The 16228-nt window shown below is 45.3% G+C and overlaps 1 protein-coding gene across 1 annotated transcript; it reads left to right on the top strand.

The window, feature by feature from the left end:
• The first annotated feature begins 2146 nt into the window (after window positions 1-2146).
• EIF3K (eukaryotic translation initiation factor 3 subunit K) lies at window positions 2147-13695 on the top strand. Its single transcript, XM_063433221.1, has 8 exons — window positions 2147-2252; window positions 5497-5595; window positions 6526-6646; window positions 9025-9099; window positions 10257-10323; window positions 11741-11818; window positions 13382-13507; window positions 13587-13695. The coding sequence occupies exons 1-8, from the start codon at window positions 2194-2196 to the stop codon at window positions 13616-13618; spliced, it is 657 nt and encodes a 218-aa protein (XP_063289291.1). The 5' UTR covers window positions 2147-2193; the 3' UTR covers window positions 13619-13695.
• The last annotated feature ends 2533 nt before the right edge of the window (window positions 13696-16228 follow it).

The following is a 16228-nucleotide window of genomic DNA, read 5'->3' as shown; positions in this document are numbered from 1 at the left end:
AGATCAGGTAGCATTGGGCGCCATGTTGGTATACTCAGATCAGGTAGCATTGGGCGCCATGTTGGTACAGTCAAATCAGGTAGCATTGGGCGCCATGTTGGTACAGTCAGATCAGGCAGTATTGGGCGCCATGTTGGTAGAGACAGATCAGGTAGCATTGGACGCCATGTTAGTAGAGTCAGATCAGGTAGCTTTGGGCACCATGTTGGTATATTCAGATCAGGTAGCATTGGGCACCATGTTGATACACTCAGATCAGGTAGCATTGGGCTCCATGTTGGTATACTCAGATCAGGTAGCACTGGGCGCCATGTTGGTATACTCAGATCAGGTAGCATTGGGAACCATGTTAATACACTCAGATCAGGTAGCATTGGGCGCCATGTTGGTATACTCAGATCAGGTAGCATTGGGCGCTATGTTGGTTTACTCAGATTAGGTAGCATTGGGCGCCATGTTGGTATACTCAGATCAGGTAGCATTGAGCACCATGTTGGGAGAGTCAGATCAGGTAGCATTGGGCGCCATGTTGGTAGAGTCAGATCAGGTAGCATTGGGCGCCATGTTGGTACAGTCAGATCAGGCAGTATTGGGCGCCATGTTGGTAGAGTCAGATCAGGCAGTATTGGGCGCCATGTTGGTAGAGTCAGATCAGGTAGCATTGGGCGCCATTTTGGTAGAGTCAGATCAGGTAGCATTGGGCGCCATGTTGGTACACTCAGATCAGGTAGCATTGGGCGCCATGTTGGTATACTCAGATCAGGTAGCATTGGGCGCCATGTTGGTACAGTCAGATCAGGCAGTATTGGGCACCATGTTGATACACTCAGATCAGGTAGCATTGGGTGCCATGTTGGTATACTCAGATCAGGTAGCATTGGGCGCAATGTTGGTATACTCAGATCAGGTAGCATTGGGCGCTATATTGGTTTACCCAGATCAGGTAGCATTGGGCGCCATGTTGGTATACTCAGATCAGGTAGCATTGGGCACCATGTTGGTATACTCAGATCAGGTAGCATTGGGCACCATGTTGATACACTCAGATCAGGTAGCATTGGGCACCATGTTGATAAACTCAGATCAGGTAGCATTGGGCGCCATGTTGGTATACTCAGATCAGGTAGCATTGGGCGCCATGTTGGTACAGTCAAATCAGGTAGCATTGGGCGCCATGTTGGTACAGTCAGATCAGGCAGTATTGGGCGCCATGTTGGTAGAGACAGATCAGGTAGCATTGGACGCCATGTTAGTAGAGTCAGATCAGGTAGCTTTGGGCACCATGTTGGTATATTCAGATCAGGTAGCATTGGGCACCATGTTGATACACTCAGATCAGGTAGCATTGGGCTCCATGTTGGTATACTCAGATCAGGTAGCACTGGGCGCCATGTTGGTATACTCAGATCAGGTAGCATTGGGAACCATGTTAATACACTCAGATCAGGTAGCATTGGGCGCCATGTTGGTATACTCAGATCAGGTAGCATTGGGCGCTATGTTGGTTTACTCAGATTAGGTAGCATTGGGCGCCATGTTGGTATACTCAGATCAGGTAGCATTGAGCACCATGTTGGGAGAGTCAGATCAGGTAGCATTGGGCGCCATGTTGGTAGAGTCAGATCAGGTAGCATTGGGCGCCATGTTGGTACAGTCAGATCAGGCAGTATTGGGCGCCATGTTGGTAGAGTCAGATCAGGCAGTATTGGGCGCCATGTTGGTAGAGTCAGATCAGGTAGCATTGGGCGCCATGTTGGTAGAGTCAGATCAGGTAGCATTGGGCGCCATGTTGGTACAGTCAGATCAGGCAGTATTGGGCGCCATGTTGGTAGAGTCAGATCAGGCAGTATTGGGCGCCATGTTGGTAGAGTCAGATCAGGTAGCATTGGGCGCCATTTTGGTAGAGTCAGATCAGGTAGCATTGGGCGCCATGTTGGTACACTCAGATCAGGTAGCATTGGGCGCCATGTTGTTACCGGATGCCTTGGAGACGCCTTTTAGAATACTCGCGCTCTGTTAGGTGTACTAAGATGGCCGCGTCCTTTGCGCGCACTCTCCCTTCCCCATGTCGCGCGCTAAGCAGGAAGACACGTGACCCTATGAGGGCGGAAGTGATCCCAGGGTACACTGCGTTGAGGCCAGAAGCTTGTACGTATTTCCTTTTCCGGTCTATTCCACCATCCGGCAGGAATCATGGCTTCCTTCGAGCAGATGAGAGCAAATGTGTGCAAATTACTGCGAGGGATCGACAGGTAGAGAAACACAGAGCAAGAGGGCCATGTGCGGCCCGGGGGGCCAGGGGACCCAACCAACAGCCTCTCTGTATAATCTCCATCTCTGTAACTAACCCCCCCCCCATCTCTGTAACTACCCCCCCACATCTCTGTAACTACCCCCCCACATCTCTGTAACTAACCACCCCCCCATTTCTGTAACTAACCCCTCCATCTCTGTAACTAACCCCCCCATCTCTGTAACTAACCCCCCCATCTCTGTAACTAACCACCCCCCCATTTCTGTAACTAACCCCCCCATCTCTGTAACTAACCCCCCCATCTCTGTAACTAACCCCCCATCTCTGTAACTAACCCCCCCATCTCTGTAACTAACCCCCCATCTCTGTAACTAACCCCCCCATCTCTGTAACTGACCCCCCATCTCTGTAACTAACCCTCCCATCTCTGTAACTAACCCCCCCATCTCTGTAACTAACCCCCCATCTCTGTAACTACCCCCCCATCTCTGTAACTACCCCCCCATCTCTGTAACTAACCCCCCCATCTCTGTAACTAACCCCCCCATCTCTGTAACTAACCCACCCATCTCTGTAACTAACCCACCCATCTCTGTAACTAACCCACCCATCTCTGTAACTAACCCACCCATCATCTCTGTAACTAACCCACCCATCATCTCTGTAACTAACCCACCCATCATCTCTGTAACTAACCCACCCATCATCTCTGTAACTAACCCACCCATCATCTCTGTAACTAACCCACCCATCATCTCTGTAACTAACCCACCCATCATCTCTGTAACTATCCCACCCATCATCTCTGTAACTATCCCACCCATCATCTCTGTAACTAACCCACCCATCATCTCTGTAACTAACCCACCCATCATCTCTGTAACTAACCCACCCATCATCTCTGTAACTAACCCACCCATCATCTCTGTAACTAACCCACCCATCATCTCTGTAACTAACCCACCCATCATCTCTGTAACTAACCCACCCATCATCTCTGTAACTAACCCCCCATCATCTCTGTAACTAACCCCCATCATCTCTGTAACTAACCCCCCATCATCTCTGTAACTAACCCCCCCTTCATCTCTGTAACTAACCCCCCATCATCTCTGTAACTAACCCCCCCCATCATCTCTGTAACTAACCCCCCCCCATCATCTCTGTAACTAACCCCCCCCATCATCTCTGTAACTAACCCCCCCCATCATCTCTGTAACTAACCCCCCCATCATCTCTGTAACTAACCCCCCCATCATCTCTGTAACTAACCCCCCCATCATCTCTGTAACTAACCCCCCCATCATCTCTGTAACTAACCCCCACATCATCTCTGTAACTAACCCCCCCTTCATCTCTGTAACTAACCCCCCATCATCTCTGTAACTAACCCACCCATCATCTCTGTAACTATCCCACCCATCATCTCTGTAACTATCCCACCCATCATCTCTGTAACTAACCCACCCATCATCTCTGTAACTAACCCACCCATCATCTCTGTAACTAACCCACCCATCATCTCTGTAACTAACCCACCCATCATCTCTGTAACTAACCCACCCATCATCTCTGTAACTAACCCACCCATCATCTCTGTAACTAACCCCCCCATCATCTCTGTAACTAACCCCCCCATCATCTCTGTAACTAACCCCCCCATCATCTCTGTAACTAACCCCCCATCATCTCTGTAACTAACCCCCCCATCATCTCTGTAACTAACCCCCCCATCATCTCTGTAACTAACCCCCCCATCATCTCTGTAACTAACCCCCCCCATCATCTCTGTAACTAACCCCCCCATCATCTCTGTAACTAACCCCCCCATCATCTCTGTAACTAACCCCCCCATCATCTCTGTAACTAACCCCCCCATCATCTCTGTAACTAACCCCCCCCATCATCTCTGTAACTAACCCCCCCATCATCTCTGTAACTAACCCCCCCATCATCTCTGTAACTAACCCCCCCATCATCTCTGTAACTAACCCCCCCATCATCTCTGTAACTAACCCCCCCATCATCTCTGTAACTAACCCCCCCCATCATCTCTGTAACTAACCCCCCCATCATCTCTGTATCTAACCCCCCCATCATCTCTGTAACTAACCCCCCCATCATCTCTGTAACTAACCCCCCCATCATCTCTGTAACTAACCCCCCCATCATCTCTGTAACTAACCCCCCCATCATCTCTGTAACTAACCCCCCCATCATCTCTGTAACTAACCCCCCCATCATCTCTGTAACTAACCCCCCCATCATCTCTGTAACTAACCCCCCCATCATCTCTGTAACTAACCCCCCCATCATCTCTGTAACTAACCCCCCCATCATCTCTGTAACTAACCCCCCCATCATCTCTGTAACTAACCCCCCCATCATCTCTGTAACTAACCCCCCCATCATCTCTGTAACTAACCCCCCCATCATCTCTGTAACTAACCCCCCCATCATCTCTGTAACTAACCCCCCCATCATCTCTGTAACTAACCCCCCCATCATCTCTGTAACTAACCCCCCCATCATCTCTGTAACTAACCCCCCCATCATCTCTGTAACTAACCCCCCAATCATCTCTGTAACTAACCCCCCCCCCCCCCCATATCTCGGCGTAACCGACCCACCCCCCCATATCTCGGCGTAACCGACACACCCCCTCATATCTCGGCGTAACCGACCCCCCCCCCCCCCATATCTCGGCGTAACCGACCCACCCCCCCATATCTCGGCGTAACCGACCCACCCCCCCATATCTCGGCGTAACCGACCCACCCCCCCATATCTCGGCGTAACCGACCCACCCCCCCATATCTCGGCGTAACCGACCCACCCCCCCATATCTCGGCGTAACCGACCCACCCCCCCATATCTCGGCGTAACCGACCCACCCCCCCATATCTCGGCGTAACCGACCCACCCCCCCATATCTCGGCGTAACCGACCCACCCCCCCATATCTCGGCGTAACCGACCCACCCCCCCATATCTCGGCGTAACCGACCCACCCCCCCATATCTCGGCGTAACCGACCCACCCCCCCATATCTCGGCGTAACCGACCCACCCCCCCATATCTCGGCGTAACCGACCCCCCATCTATCTCTGCCTGATTGAGCCCCCATCTCTGCGCAGCTGGCCCCCACCTCTTATTGCAGCGTTCATGTTGGTGTAATAGTATGTTTTGCTGTATATTGTTATAATTGTTATACTATATCTTGCCGCACATGTCACTCTCCAGGTATAATCCTGAAAACCTCGCTACTCTAGAACGATACGTAGAGACGCAAGCAAAGGAAAATGCATATGATCTGGAGGCCAATCTAGCTGTGCTAAAACTGTAAGTAGTTTGGGTAGAAGAGACTTCATCATACTGTACCACTTACGTTGTAAATCTGGTGTATGCAGAAAATAGCTGTGTATTGCTGCCAGGTTATTTCAGTCCTGATATGATGGTTTTAATGTGATTGAAAGTTGATAAATTCGTTAAAGTCCAGTACCCCAATAGCCGTGTAAAGTTCATAAATTGGTCAAATTAACAACTCGCCTCTAGGCTTCATGGGAGCCATCCTTATATCTAATGGTTTTATATAGACTGGCTGAGAATGCCCCTCCCTCTTCGCTCATAGTCAGTCACTGCCATCCACTTTGTATGAAAAGAAGTTTTAATAATGAGAAGTGTTATTCTGTATTATCAGTGCTGCAGATGGTGGCAGGAAAAACCCTAGTTCAGGGCATAACATTTCCACTAGCCATTGGTGATTAGAAATGTCCCCGGTGAGCCAGTCTCGCTGTATTCCATCCGCCTCCGCTGGTTGAAATCAATATTACTGATGATTGCAGCCAATCCAGTGCTTCCCAGTAGGGAAATGTTAGGAGGTTAGCATGCACGTAGACCAAATAGCTGCACTGCGCAAATCTGCTTCTCTTAGAGATGCATTAACTCAATCCATCTCTATGGGGAGCGTTCGGCATGGAGTCCTGCATGCTTTGCAAGCGCTTGTCCAGGAAGTCCCTTTGCTGGCTGTTCAAGTGACTGCTATTAGAGGTGGCATTGGACTGCAGTGAAATAAATCAACACAGAAATATTTCCCAGAACCACTCCATGAAACCTCAGTGGTTCTGGTGCCAAGAGTGTACCTTTAATAGCACAGAACTGCAGGACAGCCTCTTCATAAAATCTCCTACAGCATGAAGACACTGTATAGAAAACATGGTGGATGTGCCAACACTACTAATTAGTGATTCTCCTTTTCCTGTTTCTCCACAGCTATCAGTTCAATCCAGCTTTCTTCCAGACCAATGTCACCGCTCAGATCCTCCTGAAAGCTTTGACTAACCTCCCACACACAGACTTCACTCTCTGCAAGTGTATGATCGACCAGGCTCACGTATCCTTTGTTGCTTTGTGTCTGACATCTTGTGTTCTTTCCGTAGGTTATGGTGCTGTCTGTAGATAGTCACATAACTGGAGAATAGGCAGAAATAGTGTCATCTGTAAACCCAACTCCCACACGTTTGTGCCATTGTTAAAGTCTGCTTCCCTCTGGTCATGGAGTACCTGTACCATAGTGAGTGCAGCTTTGATTAAGGGATATGCTCAGCAGATGAGGATACACGACACACGGGTGTCAATTTTCCCATGTATCACTATCAGTAGTTTCTGCCTGTGTGACCATCACTAGCAAGTGTGGAAACTGTAAAATGGAATCCATGCTATTTTGCATAAATTACACTTTTTACTACAGCAAGGCTGCAGGGGCAGCAATATACCTCAATCAAAATACCCGAAATCATTTCATTAAGAAGACGTGATGCTGGTGCTTAGACTATCCCTTTATATTTAGTGTGCCCCAACGCTGACCAGATCTCCAAGGTCTTTGTAGATTTGTTTCTATGTATGTATGTATGTTGGTACAGTTAGTAAAATCCAGTTTGAAGGCAGACATTGCACATCTGGATATTGAGAACTAGAATTGGTTATAAGAGAAAAGCATATCTCCAGTAATGGCTACTTCCACATATATTAATACCGTGAACTGCAATTCAGTCTGGAGTCACGTTTATGTCATGTATTGGAATCCAGCTGAGTGAGACTGCAAGGGATACATTCTGTGTGTGTGTGTGTGTGCACGCACACGCACGCTCTCTCCAGGGATAGATTCGGTGTGTGTGTGTGTGTGGTGGTGGCGGCGCTCCAGGGATAGATTCGGTGTGTGTGGTGGTGGCGGCGCTCCAGGGATAGATTCGGTGTGTGTGGTGGTGGCGGCGCTCCAGGGATAGATTCGGTGTGTGTGGTGGTGGCGGCGCTCCAGGGATAGATTCGGTGTGTGTGGTGGTGGCGGCGCTCCAGGGATAGATTCGGTGTGTGTGGTGGTGGCGCTCCAGGGATAGATTCGGTGTGTGTGGTGGTGGCGCTCCAGGGATAGATTCGGTGTGTGTGGTGGTGGCGCTCCAGGGATAGATTCGGTGTGTGTGGTGGTGGCGCTCCAGGGATAGATTTGGTGTGTGTGTGTGGTGGAGGCGCTCCAGGGATAGATTTGGTGTGTGTGTGTGTGGTGGTGGCGCTCCAGGGATAGATTTGGTGCGTGTGGCGGCGCTCTAGGGATAGATTCGGTGTGTGTGGTGGTGGCGGCGCTCCAGGGATAGATTCGGTGTGTGTGGTGGTGGCGGCGCTCCAGGGATAGATTCGGTGTGTGTGGTGGTGGCGGCGCTCCAGGGATAGATTCGGTGTGTGTGGTGGTGGCGGCGCTCCAGGGATAGATTCGGTGTGTGTGGTGGTGGCGGCGCTCCAGGGATAGATTCGGTGTGTGTGGTGGTGGCGGCGCTCCAGGGATAGATTCGGTGTGTGTGGTGGTGGCGGCGCTCCAGGGATAGATTTGGTGTGTGTGTGTGGTGGAGGCGCTCCAGGGATAGATTTGGTGTGTGTGTGTGGTGGTGGCGCTCCAGGGATAGATTTGGTGCGTGTGGCGGCGCTCTAGGGATAGATTTGGTGCGTGTGGCGGCGCTCTAGGGATAGATTTGGTGCGTGTGGCGGCGCTCTAGGGATAGATTTGGTGCGTGTGGCGGCGCTCTAGGGATAGATTTGGTGTGTGTGGCGGCGCTCTAGGGATAGATTTGGTGCGTGTGGCGGCGCTCCAGGGATAGATTTGGTGTGTGTGTATGAATGTCTGTATATGTGTCTGTTTGCATGTGTGTCAGTTTGTGCCCCTATGTATCTTTATGCATGTCATTCTGTGTATCTGAATGTTTGTCATTAAGTGTGTGCATGCGTATCTGTTTTTCTGCACGTGTCTGTATGTGTATCTATCTGCATGTGTCAGTGTGTGCCCCTATGCATCTGTATGCGTGTCATTCTGTGTATGTGTATCTCTGTATGTGTGTCAATGTTTGTATCTGTAAAAGTGTAATTCTGTGTATCTGTGTATTAGCATGTGTCCATATAGGTATCTGTGTATGTATTTTATATTCTACAAATGGAGGGGCAGGGAGAGGGTATATGTATTGGGAAGGGGGGCCAGGGCTATTTTCGCACCGGGCCCTGTGGTTTCTAGTTATGCCTCTGTGTTCCAGGGATAGATTTGTTGTGTGGTGGCACTCCAGCGGTAGATTCGGTGTGTCATAGATGGTATTCTAGGGATAAATATAATGTGGGTGGGAGGTGTGATGGATATTGGAGTAACTGGGCTCCTGTTTTAAAACAGTTGTGTTGTTGCTGGTGGGATTTTCAAACTTTTTGCCAATGATTCCTTAACCATTTGGGATTCAGCAAGAAGAACGGCCGATCAGACAGATTCTCTATTTGGGGGACCTCCTGGAAACCTGTCATTTTCAGTCATTCTGGGTAAGTACCAGTAACATGGAAACTACATATAGAGCAGTATTGATGTCCTGCTGTTATCGCTGGACGTTAAAATCTTCTATACACAATAAGCACGAGAGATTCAAATAAGGTGAAATACAAATATTCAATGGGTTAAATAGGTTTTCCTGATGTTAATTAAAAAAATTTCTGGGGATCCGATGGGAATGTCGCCTAAAAACACATTGGGTGCATCATGCAGGGAATTATCGTTTAGTGAAGGAGGCTGTATTTCTTGGAGAGGTTCTCAATGTCCTTGAGCTGTATATTTAAGAAAGGTGTGAATAAAGGAAGCTTTTTGCATTGTTGAGTAGGCTTGGACAATAGATAGAATTTCAATGTTAAGTCACCCTGGGCTTGTTGGTTTCATTTAGAGCAGTTATGGGTGTAAATTAACCTGTCTGTTCAGGGAGTGTCCAAATGTTTACTGATTTTGCAGACAGCAATACAAAAGGTATATAAAAGGGGGGGGGGGGGGGTAAATATTTAAGCACAGCTTAATAACCATAGCAGGTCACTAGTAGCAGCACATCTACAGTTTTAAGAAATTGAACATGTGAAATTCTCCACGTGCTATTTACAACTGTTCTTGAAATTGGGATCCAAAGATTCTAGAGGATAGGACCCCAAACTGTGTACACATCATAGTTATTTAATAGAATTGTCTGTTACATAGTACTTACACCTTCAGTCACACAATCCATCCATCTGCGGCTCTAACCTGCACGACTGATATCACAAAATTATTTCATATCTCCCAAATATAAGAGGAGAACATGGTGTGGAAAGTAAAAAGAATGATTTGGTAGTAAATAAGGTCCTACGGGATAATTTATGTGTATTGAAAAGTTAGAATTTTATGTTCTCATTTATGTACTATTTTACAATCATCTGTTAAAATTGCTGGACCATAAATGCTGCAAGATAGTGAGCATTGGTCAGATAACCCATAAAGGAACAAAAAACACACAACTTAAAATGATATATATATATATATATATATATATATATATATATATATATATATATATATATATTATATATTAATAAATCGTTTGTTTGGACTCTTGTGCTGCCACCTCCCTGTGCCATCTTCTCTGCTTTCCACTAACTATGCTGTTCTCATTTTGTCTCCGCAGCAAGCTCTCGATGAGAATTTAGATCTCTTGGACGGTATTGCAGGTTTTGAGGATTCGGTCAGAAAATGTAAGTGGTTTTATGAATTGTCTTTTCCGAACATAGCTGATCCTCCACTTATTCTGAATCTGGAAGCTCCATCCGCTGCTCCACCACTCAGCATGCACTTGTATCCCTTGCTCCTTCTTTCCCACGTGTGCTGTTATTTAATCTCTTCACACGGGGTCCAGTGAGTGAAAGCAGAGAGCATCCCCTTATTCTATTTACACCCCTAAAAACACTATGTTCTCTGCAGTCTGACTATTTGTTGTAAAGAAGCCTTGCGTTCTGCACATTTGTAGAGTTTATTCTCTAATCCTAGAACTGCGTGAAAATTTGAAGTAAATCTTGAATTTGTGACTAAATCAGCCAAACTGTAAAAAGCTGAGCTGTAGAAATTGTTCCAGATCGTAGTAATTACCTTGTAATTTCTCTCTGATTCCTGGTTTACTGAATGTCTCTCTGTGTGGGGAGATAGTTCTAAGTCCATATAATCCAGGGATAGAATTAACAAGCTCTGCATTCCACCTTAAAGCTACAGACACTGGTCCAAACTACAGTCTGTGTAATGTTCATTATTCACAAAAGCAGGAATTGGAGAATTCACTGCACTCACTCTGTACTCAATGTCAGTTCAGCCTTTTACTTACCAAGTCTAGCAGATCCCGCTTGGCGTCAATATGGTCTAGCAGACTCCGCTTGGAGTCAATATACTCCCACATTTACCAAGGTCTAGCAGATCCTGCTTGGGGTCAATATACTCCCATATTTACCAAGGTCTAGCAGAACCTGCTTGGGGTCAATATACTCCCACATTTACCAAGGTCTAGCAGATCCTGCTTGGGGTCAATATACTCCCACATTTACCAAGGTCTAGCAGAACCTGCTTGGGGTCAATATACTCCCACATTTACCAAGGTCTAGCAGACTCCGCTTGGAGTCAATATGCTCCCACATTTACCAAGGTCTAGCAGATCCTGCTTGGCGTCAATATACTCCCACATTTACCAAGGTCTAGCAGATCCCGCTTGGAGTCAATATGCTCCCACATTTACCAAGGTCTAGCAGATCCTGCTTGGCGTCAATATACTCCCACATTTACCAAGGTCTAGCAGATCCTGCTTGGGGTCAATATACTCCCACATTTACCTAGGTCTAGCAGATCCTGCTTGGGGTCAATATACTCCCACATTTACCAAGGTCTAGCAGACTCTGCTTGGCGTCAATATACTCCCACATTTACCAAGGTCTAGCAGACTCCGCTTGGCGTCAATATGCTTCCAGCGCAAAGTTTCCAATTCGGAGCACAGTGGGTTTGCAACACTGGAAGTAAACTGTTGGCTATTTCATTGCTGTGTGATTATTGAAATATTGGTCTCATGAAATGCTAATAAGGCAAACAATTTTCAAATTCCTGTCTTTTTTATTTTATTTTTATTTCTTCCAGTTATTTGCCATGTAGTTGGAATCACCTATCAGCATATTGAGCGCTGGCTCCTGGCCGAGATGCTTGGAGACCTGTCCGGTAAGTGTCTAATTCTTCCTGTACGACCTGTGGAAGTCTTACTTCTTATAGTGTTAAAGTCAAGTGTTTCCAAATAACCTGACACTTAACTAACCGATTTGGTTAAATTCCCATGTTTCTGCAACTATTCTGATAATTCCTGCTTTCATTACCTTTATCATCTTTTTATTTCTTACTATATACTGCTGGCACGTTATCTGGGGACAGAGATGGGGGGGAGGGGGTTGTCGAATTAAATTCCATTATTATTTTGATTGTTTTTATTAATATTCTAAGAGAAATCTAAAAAGCACCAGTTTTTATTATAGTAAACGGCAAAATTTAGAATAGAGTAAAAAGGCAGAAAAACACAATATTGTTCTGTTGGAAAGGTCAGAAATCTGTTTTAGCAGCAAAAATAATGGCTTATATTTCAAAAGAAAAAAAGTTTAAAGGTCTAAAAAAGCAACAGATGGAAAAATCTGAAATCATTTAATATTGAGACAAAAACTTGATTAAAAGGAGTCTGCAAAACGTTAATAAATGTCCCCCAGTGCCAGGACAACTGTGAATTTAAACCAAACGCACATTTAAAAGTAGTTAATCTAAACCAATTTCTAGCTCACTAACAATTAGTTTTTCCTGGCCACGTACTTCATCACAGTCAAACCTTTACTGTCTATGCCTGTGGGTAAACAACTCTAATCTTTCCCAGAAACAATGTACACAAAACGTTTTGGTGTCTGTGTGAAACCTAGGGAGCCCTGATATATCTGACGGAGACTTATTCTGAGGTTTCAAGTTGAAACTGTCATTCTGGCTCTGACTAGATTGCACAGACCCAGCACAGGACGCTTAGTGCTGTCCAGGTTTGTAATGTGAAGGACCAGGTGCTATTCAGCAGCTCACATCAGTTAGACAGAATTTGATTCTAGTGGGTAAAAAAGATGACATGGTTTACGATTTAATTTTGGAACGGTACAGTATTATTTAAAGGGACACTGTAGTCACCAGAACAACTACAGTTTATTGTATTTGTTCTGGTGAGTAGAATCCTTCCCTTCAGGCTTTTTGCTGTAAACACTGTCGTTTCAGAGAAAATGCAGTGTTTACATTACAGCTTAGTGATAACTTCACTGGCCACTCCCCAGATGGCTACTAGAGGTGCTTCCTGGGACACTTTGACTGACTTTCAGTGACCCCGCCCTCTGCATGGAGACATTGAACTTTCCTCATGGAAATGCATTCATTCCATAAAACTATGAGGAGATGTTGAATGGCCAGGGCTGTGTTTGGCTTATGCTGGCTCTGCCCCTGTTCTGCCTCCTTCACAGCCTCAGCCAATCTTATTAGAAAGCATTGTGATTGGCTCAGGGAATCACATCAGATGTCAGGCAGGCAGATCAGAGGCAACAGGTGCAGACTTGCATACAAGTAAGATTTCACTATATTGGACAGGGGGCTAGATGGTGGTTTTAAAACAATAGGATCAGGAATACGTTTGTGTTCTCGGCGTAAAGTGAATTAGCACGTTCAGTCTGAATTTTGATGTCTGTGTCACTACATTCTGTGTTGTCTTGGCAGAGCCTCAGCTCAGAGTCTGGATGAGCAAATACGGATGGGCAGAAGGGGATAATGGAAAGATCTTTATCTGTAATCAGGAGGAGAACATCAAACCCAAGAACATCGTGGAGAAGATTGATTTTGACAGTAAGTTTGTTTTGAGTGTAGGTGACATGACTCATTCCACCGGCAGATCAAGGTTCTCACTGTTTTCTCTGTTTTTCAGGTGTTTCTGGAATAATGGCGACTTCGCAATGACACTTTTCCTGAAGAAATTGAGTTTATTTTATATATTGCCGGAATGTCTGGTCTCTGTAATAAATGCTGTAAAGTGACTCTTGTGTCTGTCGTTATAAATGATGTGAACCAGTCTCTCATGAGATCTAAATTTGCGGATTATTTCCCAGTAATTTCTCTCCTGTATCTTTGTTAGTGTAAATTAAACTGCAACAATATACAATCCCTTGAAGAACTAGCCATTCTCAGTATCGGCCAGGTACCTCCTCGCATGTTTCTGGCTGTAATTATAGTGATTTACCCTCTAAATGATTTGAATCATATACTCTGGTAGTTTGCAAATCCACGTCGTGATGGATTGTGAGCTTGGTGCTCATTATGTATTGTGGCTGATTCTACGCTCCTATAAATTGATTTATAGATTTGCTGTCTTTTTGCACTATAATAATACATATTGTCTGCTTGAGATGGAATTCTTTTTTTTAATTCTTTTTTTAAAATTCTTTATTTTTCGTTGTTTTTCTTTTGTATTTGGTTTTGGGGTTACAGAATTAAGAGAGGGTGAGGGGGTACAACATTGCTTTGTCAAATATACATTGCAAGCCTATTCAGTTTTCAAGATTCAATGTTTGACAGTTCATTGTTTGGGTAGGTAAGGGTAGGTTAGTCATCAGGGTGCTTCCATGGTGTGCCATGAGGACAGATATGTCTTGTCAGTCTAATGAGTGGTTGAGCTTGTGTTGTCCCAGTCTTTGGTTCCTTGGGCCTCTCGGGACGGTTTTCAGGGTTGTCTGTGGGTATGGTGTCGATTTCTTGCTAGTGGCTTTTGCTGGCGCTAGTCTATATGTGGGCTCTGCGGTTTCTGTCGTTTAGGAAATGGAATTCTATATACGGTACTAGAGGTGCACAATCTTTTTAAGAGAGGGTGGCCAGATGACTGACAGAAATTACCAGCCTCGAAGATTTTCATCTCATTCTTTCATTTTGCTTCTGCCCAAATTCTTCATAAGAATGTGAGGTCATCTCCAGTCCCCTGCCTCTTATCCTTCACACACATATACAACCTTTATTAATCATTACTGAGCCTTGTTCAATACCAGGTGTATCTTGTAAAGGATGTAGTGAAGATGTGTGTGTATATAATACAGATACTGCTTTTGAAATCCCTTTCTGTCTCTCCATCTCAACTTTCATTTTCTTTTTTTTGCGGTTCGGGACAAAAGCAGTGGTAAGGCAAAGTCGGTTGTTGTGTGCCAAAACCGATGTTAGGGCATATCTATAAAAAAAAAGTGATGGGAGAAAGAGGGGAGCAGTTGGTGGGTTGAATCAAGCTGCAACAGCCCAGATTAAGGGGGTTCGACTGGGTTTAAAAAGCTATGGTATACAAATTACTGTATACATGTGGGATGAATGTATGCCGCGATAAATTGAGAAAGCAAAAATGAACCAGGTCTGCTGTCTCTCTCATAAGTTACAACCATATGTATGTACGCTAAATGTGGGCAAAGTATGTTTATGAAAGACTTGGGATATGACCAAATGAGGGCCTAATGTAAATATACAGTGTGGCTAAATGATGGCCATATCTACCTCATGCATACCTAAATGTATCAACAGTGAGGGCTGGATGTAATGATTACCATACATACAAACATATGGCTGAATGAGAACTGAATAAGAACCCTATATAAACGTACTCTGGTCAAATGAGGGCCGAATACGCACAAATACCAACATACTATATTGCCGAATGAGGGCCAAATATATCAAATAAATACTATATGCTGAATTAAGGTCATGTATGCATAATACCAAACATATACTATATCTAGTCTTAAATTATAGTGGCAAAGGTATAAAAATATCAGGAAGTATTACTTTACTGAGAGGGCAGTGGATGCATGGAATAGCCTTCCAGCTGAAGTGGTAGAGGTTAAAACAGTGAAGGGGTTTAAGTCTGTGTGGGATAGGCATAAGGCTATCCTAGATATAAGATAAGGCCAGGGACTAATGAAAGTATTTAGAAAATTAGGCAGACTAGATGGACCGAATGTATCTTATCTGCTGTCACATTCTGTGTTTCTATATACCCAAATGTGAATTATGCTGAGGGCCGAATAAATGCCGAATATGCACTATGCCCAACATGCTATAAGGCTGAATGATTGACAAATATGCACAATACCAAACATACTATATGGCAGGATTAAAACAGTATATGAATATACTATATGGCCAAATATGCACAAACCAACATGGTATAATACACTGCTCAAAAAAATAAAGGGAAAATATAAACAACACAATGTAACTCCAAGTCAATCACACTTCTGTGAAATAAAACTCCACTTAGGAAGCAACACTGAGTGACAATCAATTTCACATGCTGTTGTGCAAATGGGATAGACAATAGGTGGAAATTATAGGCAATTAGCAAGACACCCCCAATAAAGGAGTGGTTCTGCAGGTGGTGACCACAGACCACTTCTCAGTTCCTATGCTTCCTGGCTGATGTTTTGGTCACTTTTGAATGCTGGCGGTGCTTTCACTCTAGTGGTAGCATGAGACGTAGTCTACAACCCACACAAGTGGCTCAGGTAGTGCAGCTCATCCAGGATGGCACATCAATGC

Source organism: Pelobates fuscus, chromosome 9 (assembly GCF_036172605.1).
Source record: "Pelobates fuscus isolate aPelFus1 chromosome 9, aPelFus1.pri, whole genome shotgun sequence".
In the NCBI taxonomy this organism is placed as follows: domain Eukaryota; kingdom Metazoa; phylum Chordata; class Amphibia; order Anura; family Pelobatidae; genus Pelobates; species Pelobates fuscus.
The sequence above is the reverse complement of the archived record's forward strand: the minus strand, read 5'-3'. Positions and strand labels throughout refer to the sequence as shown.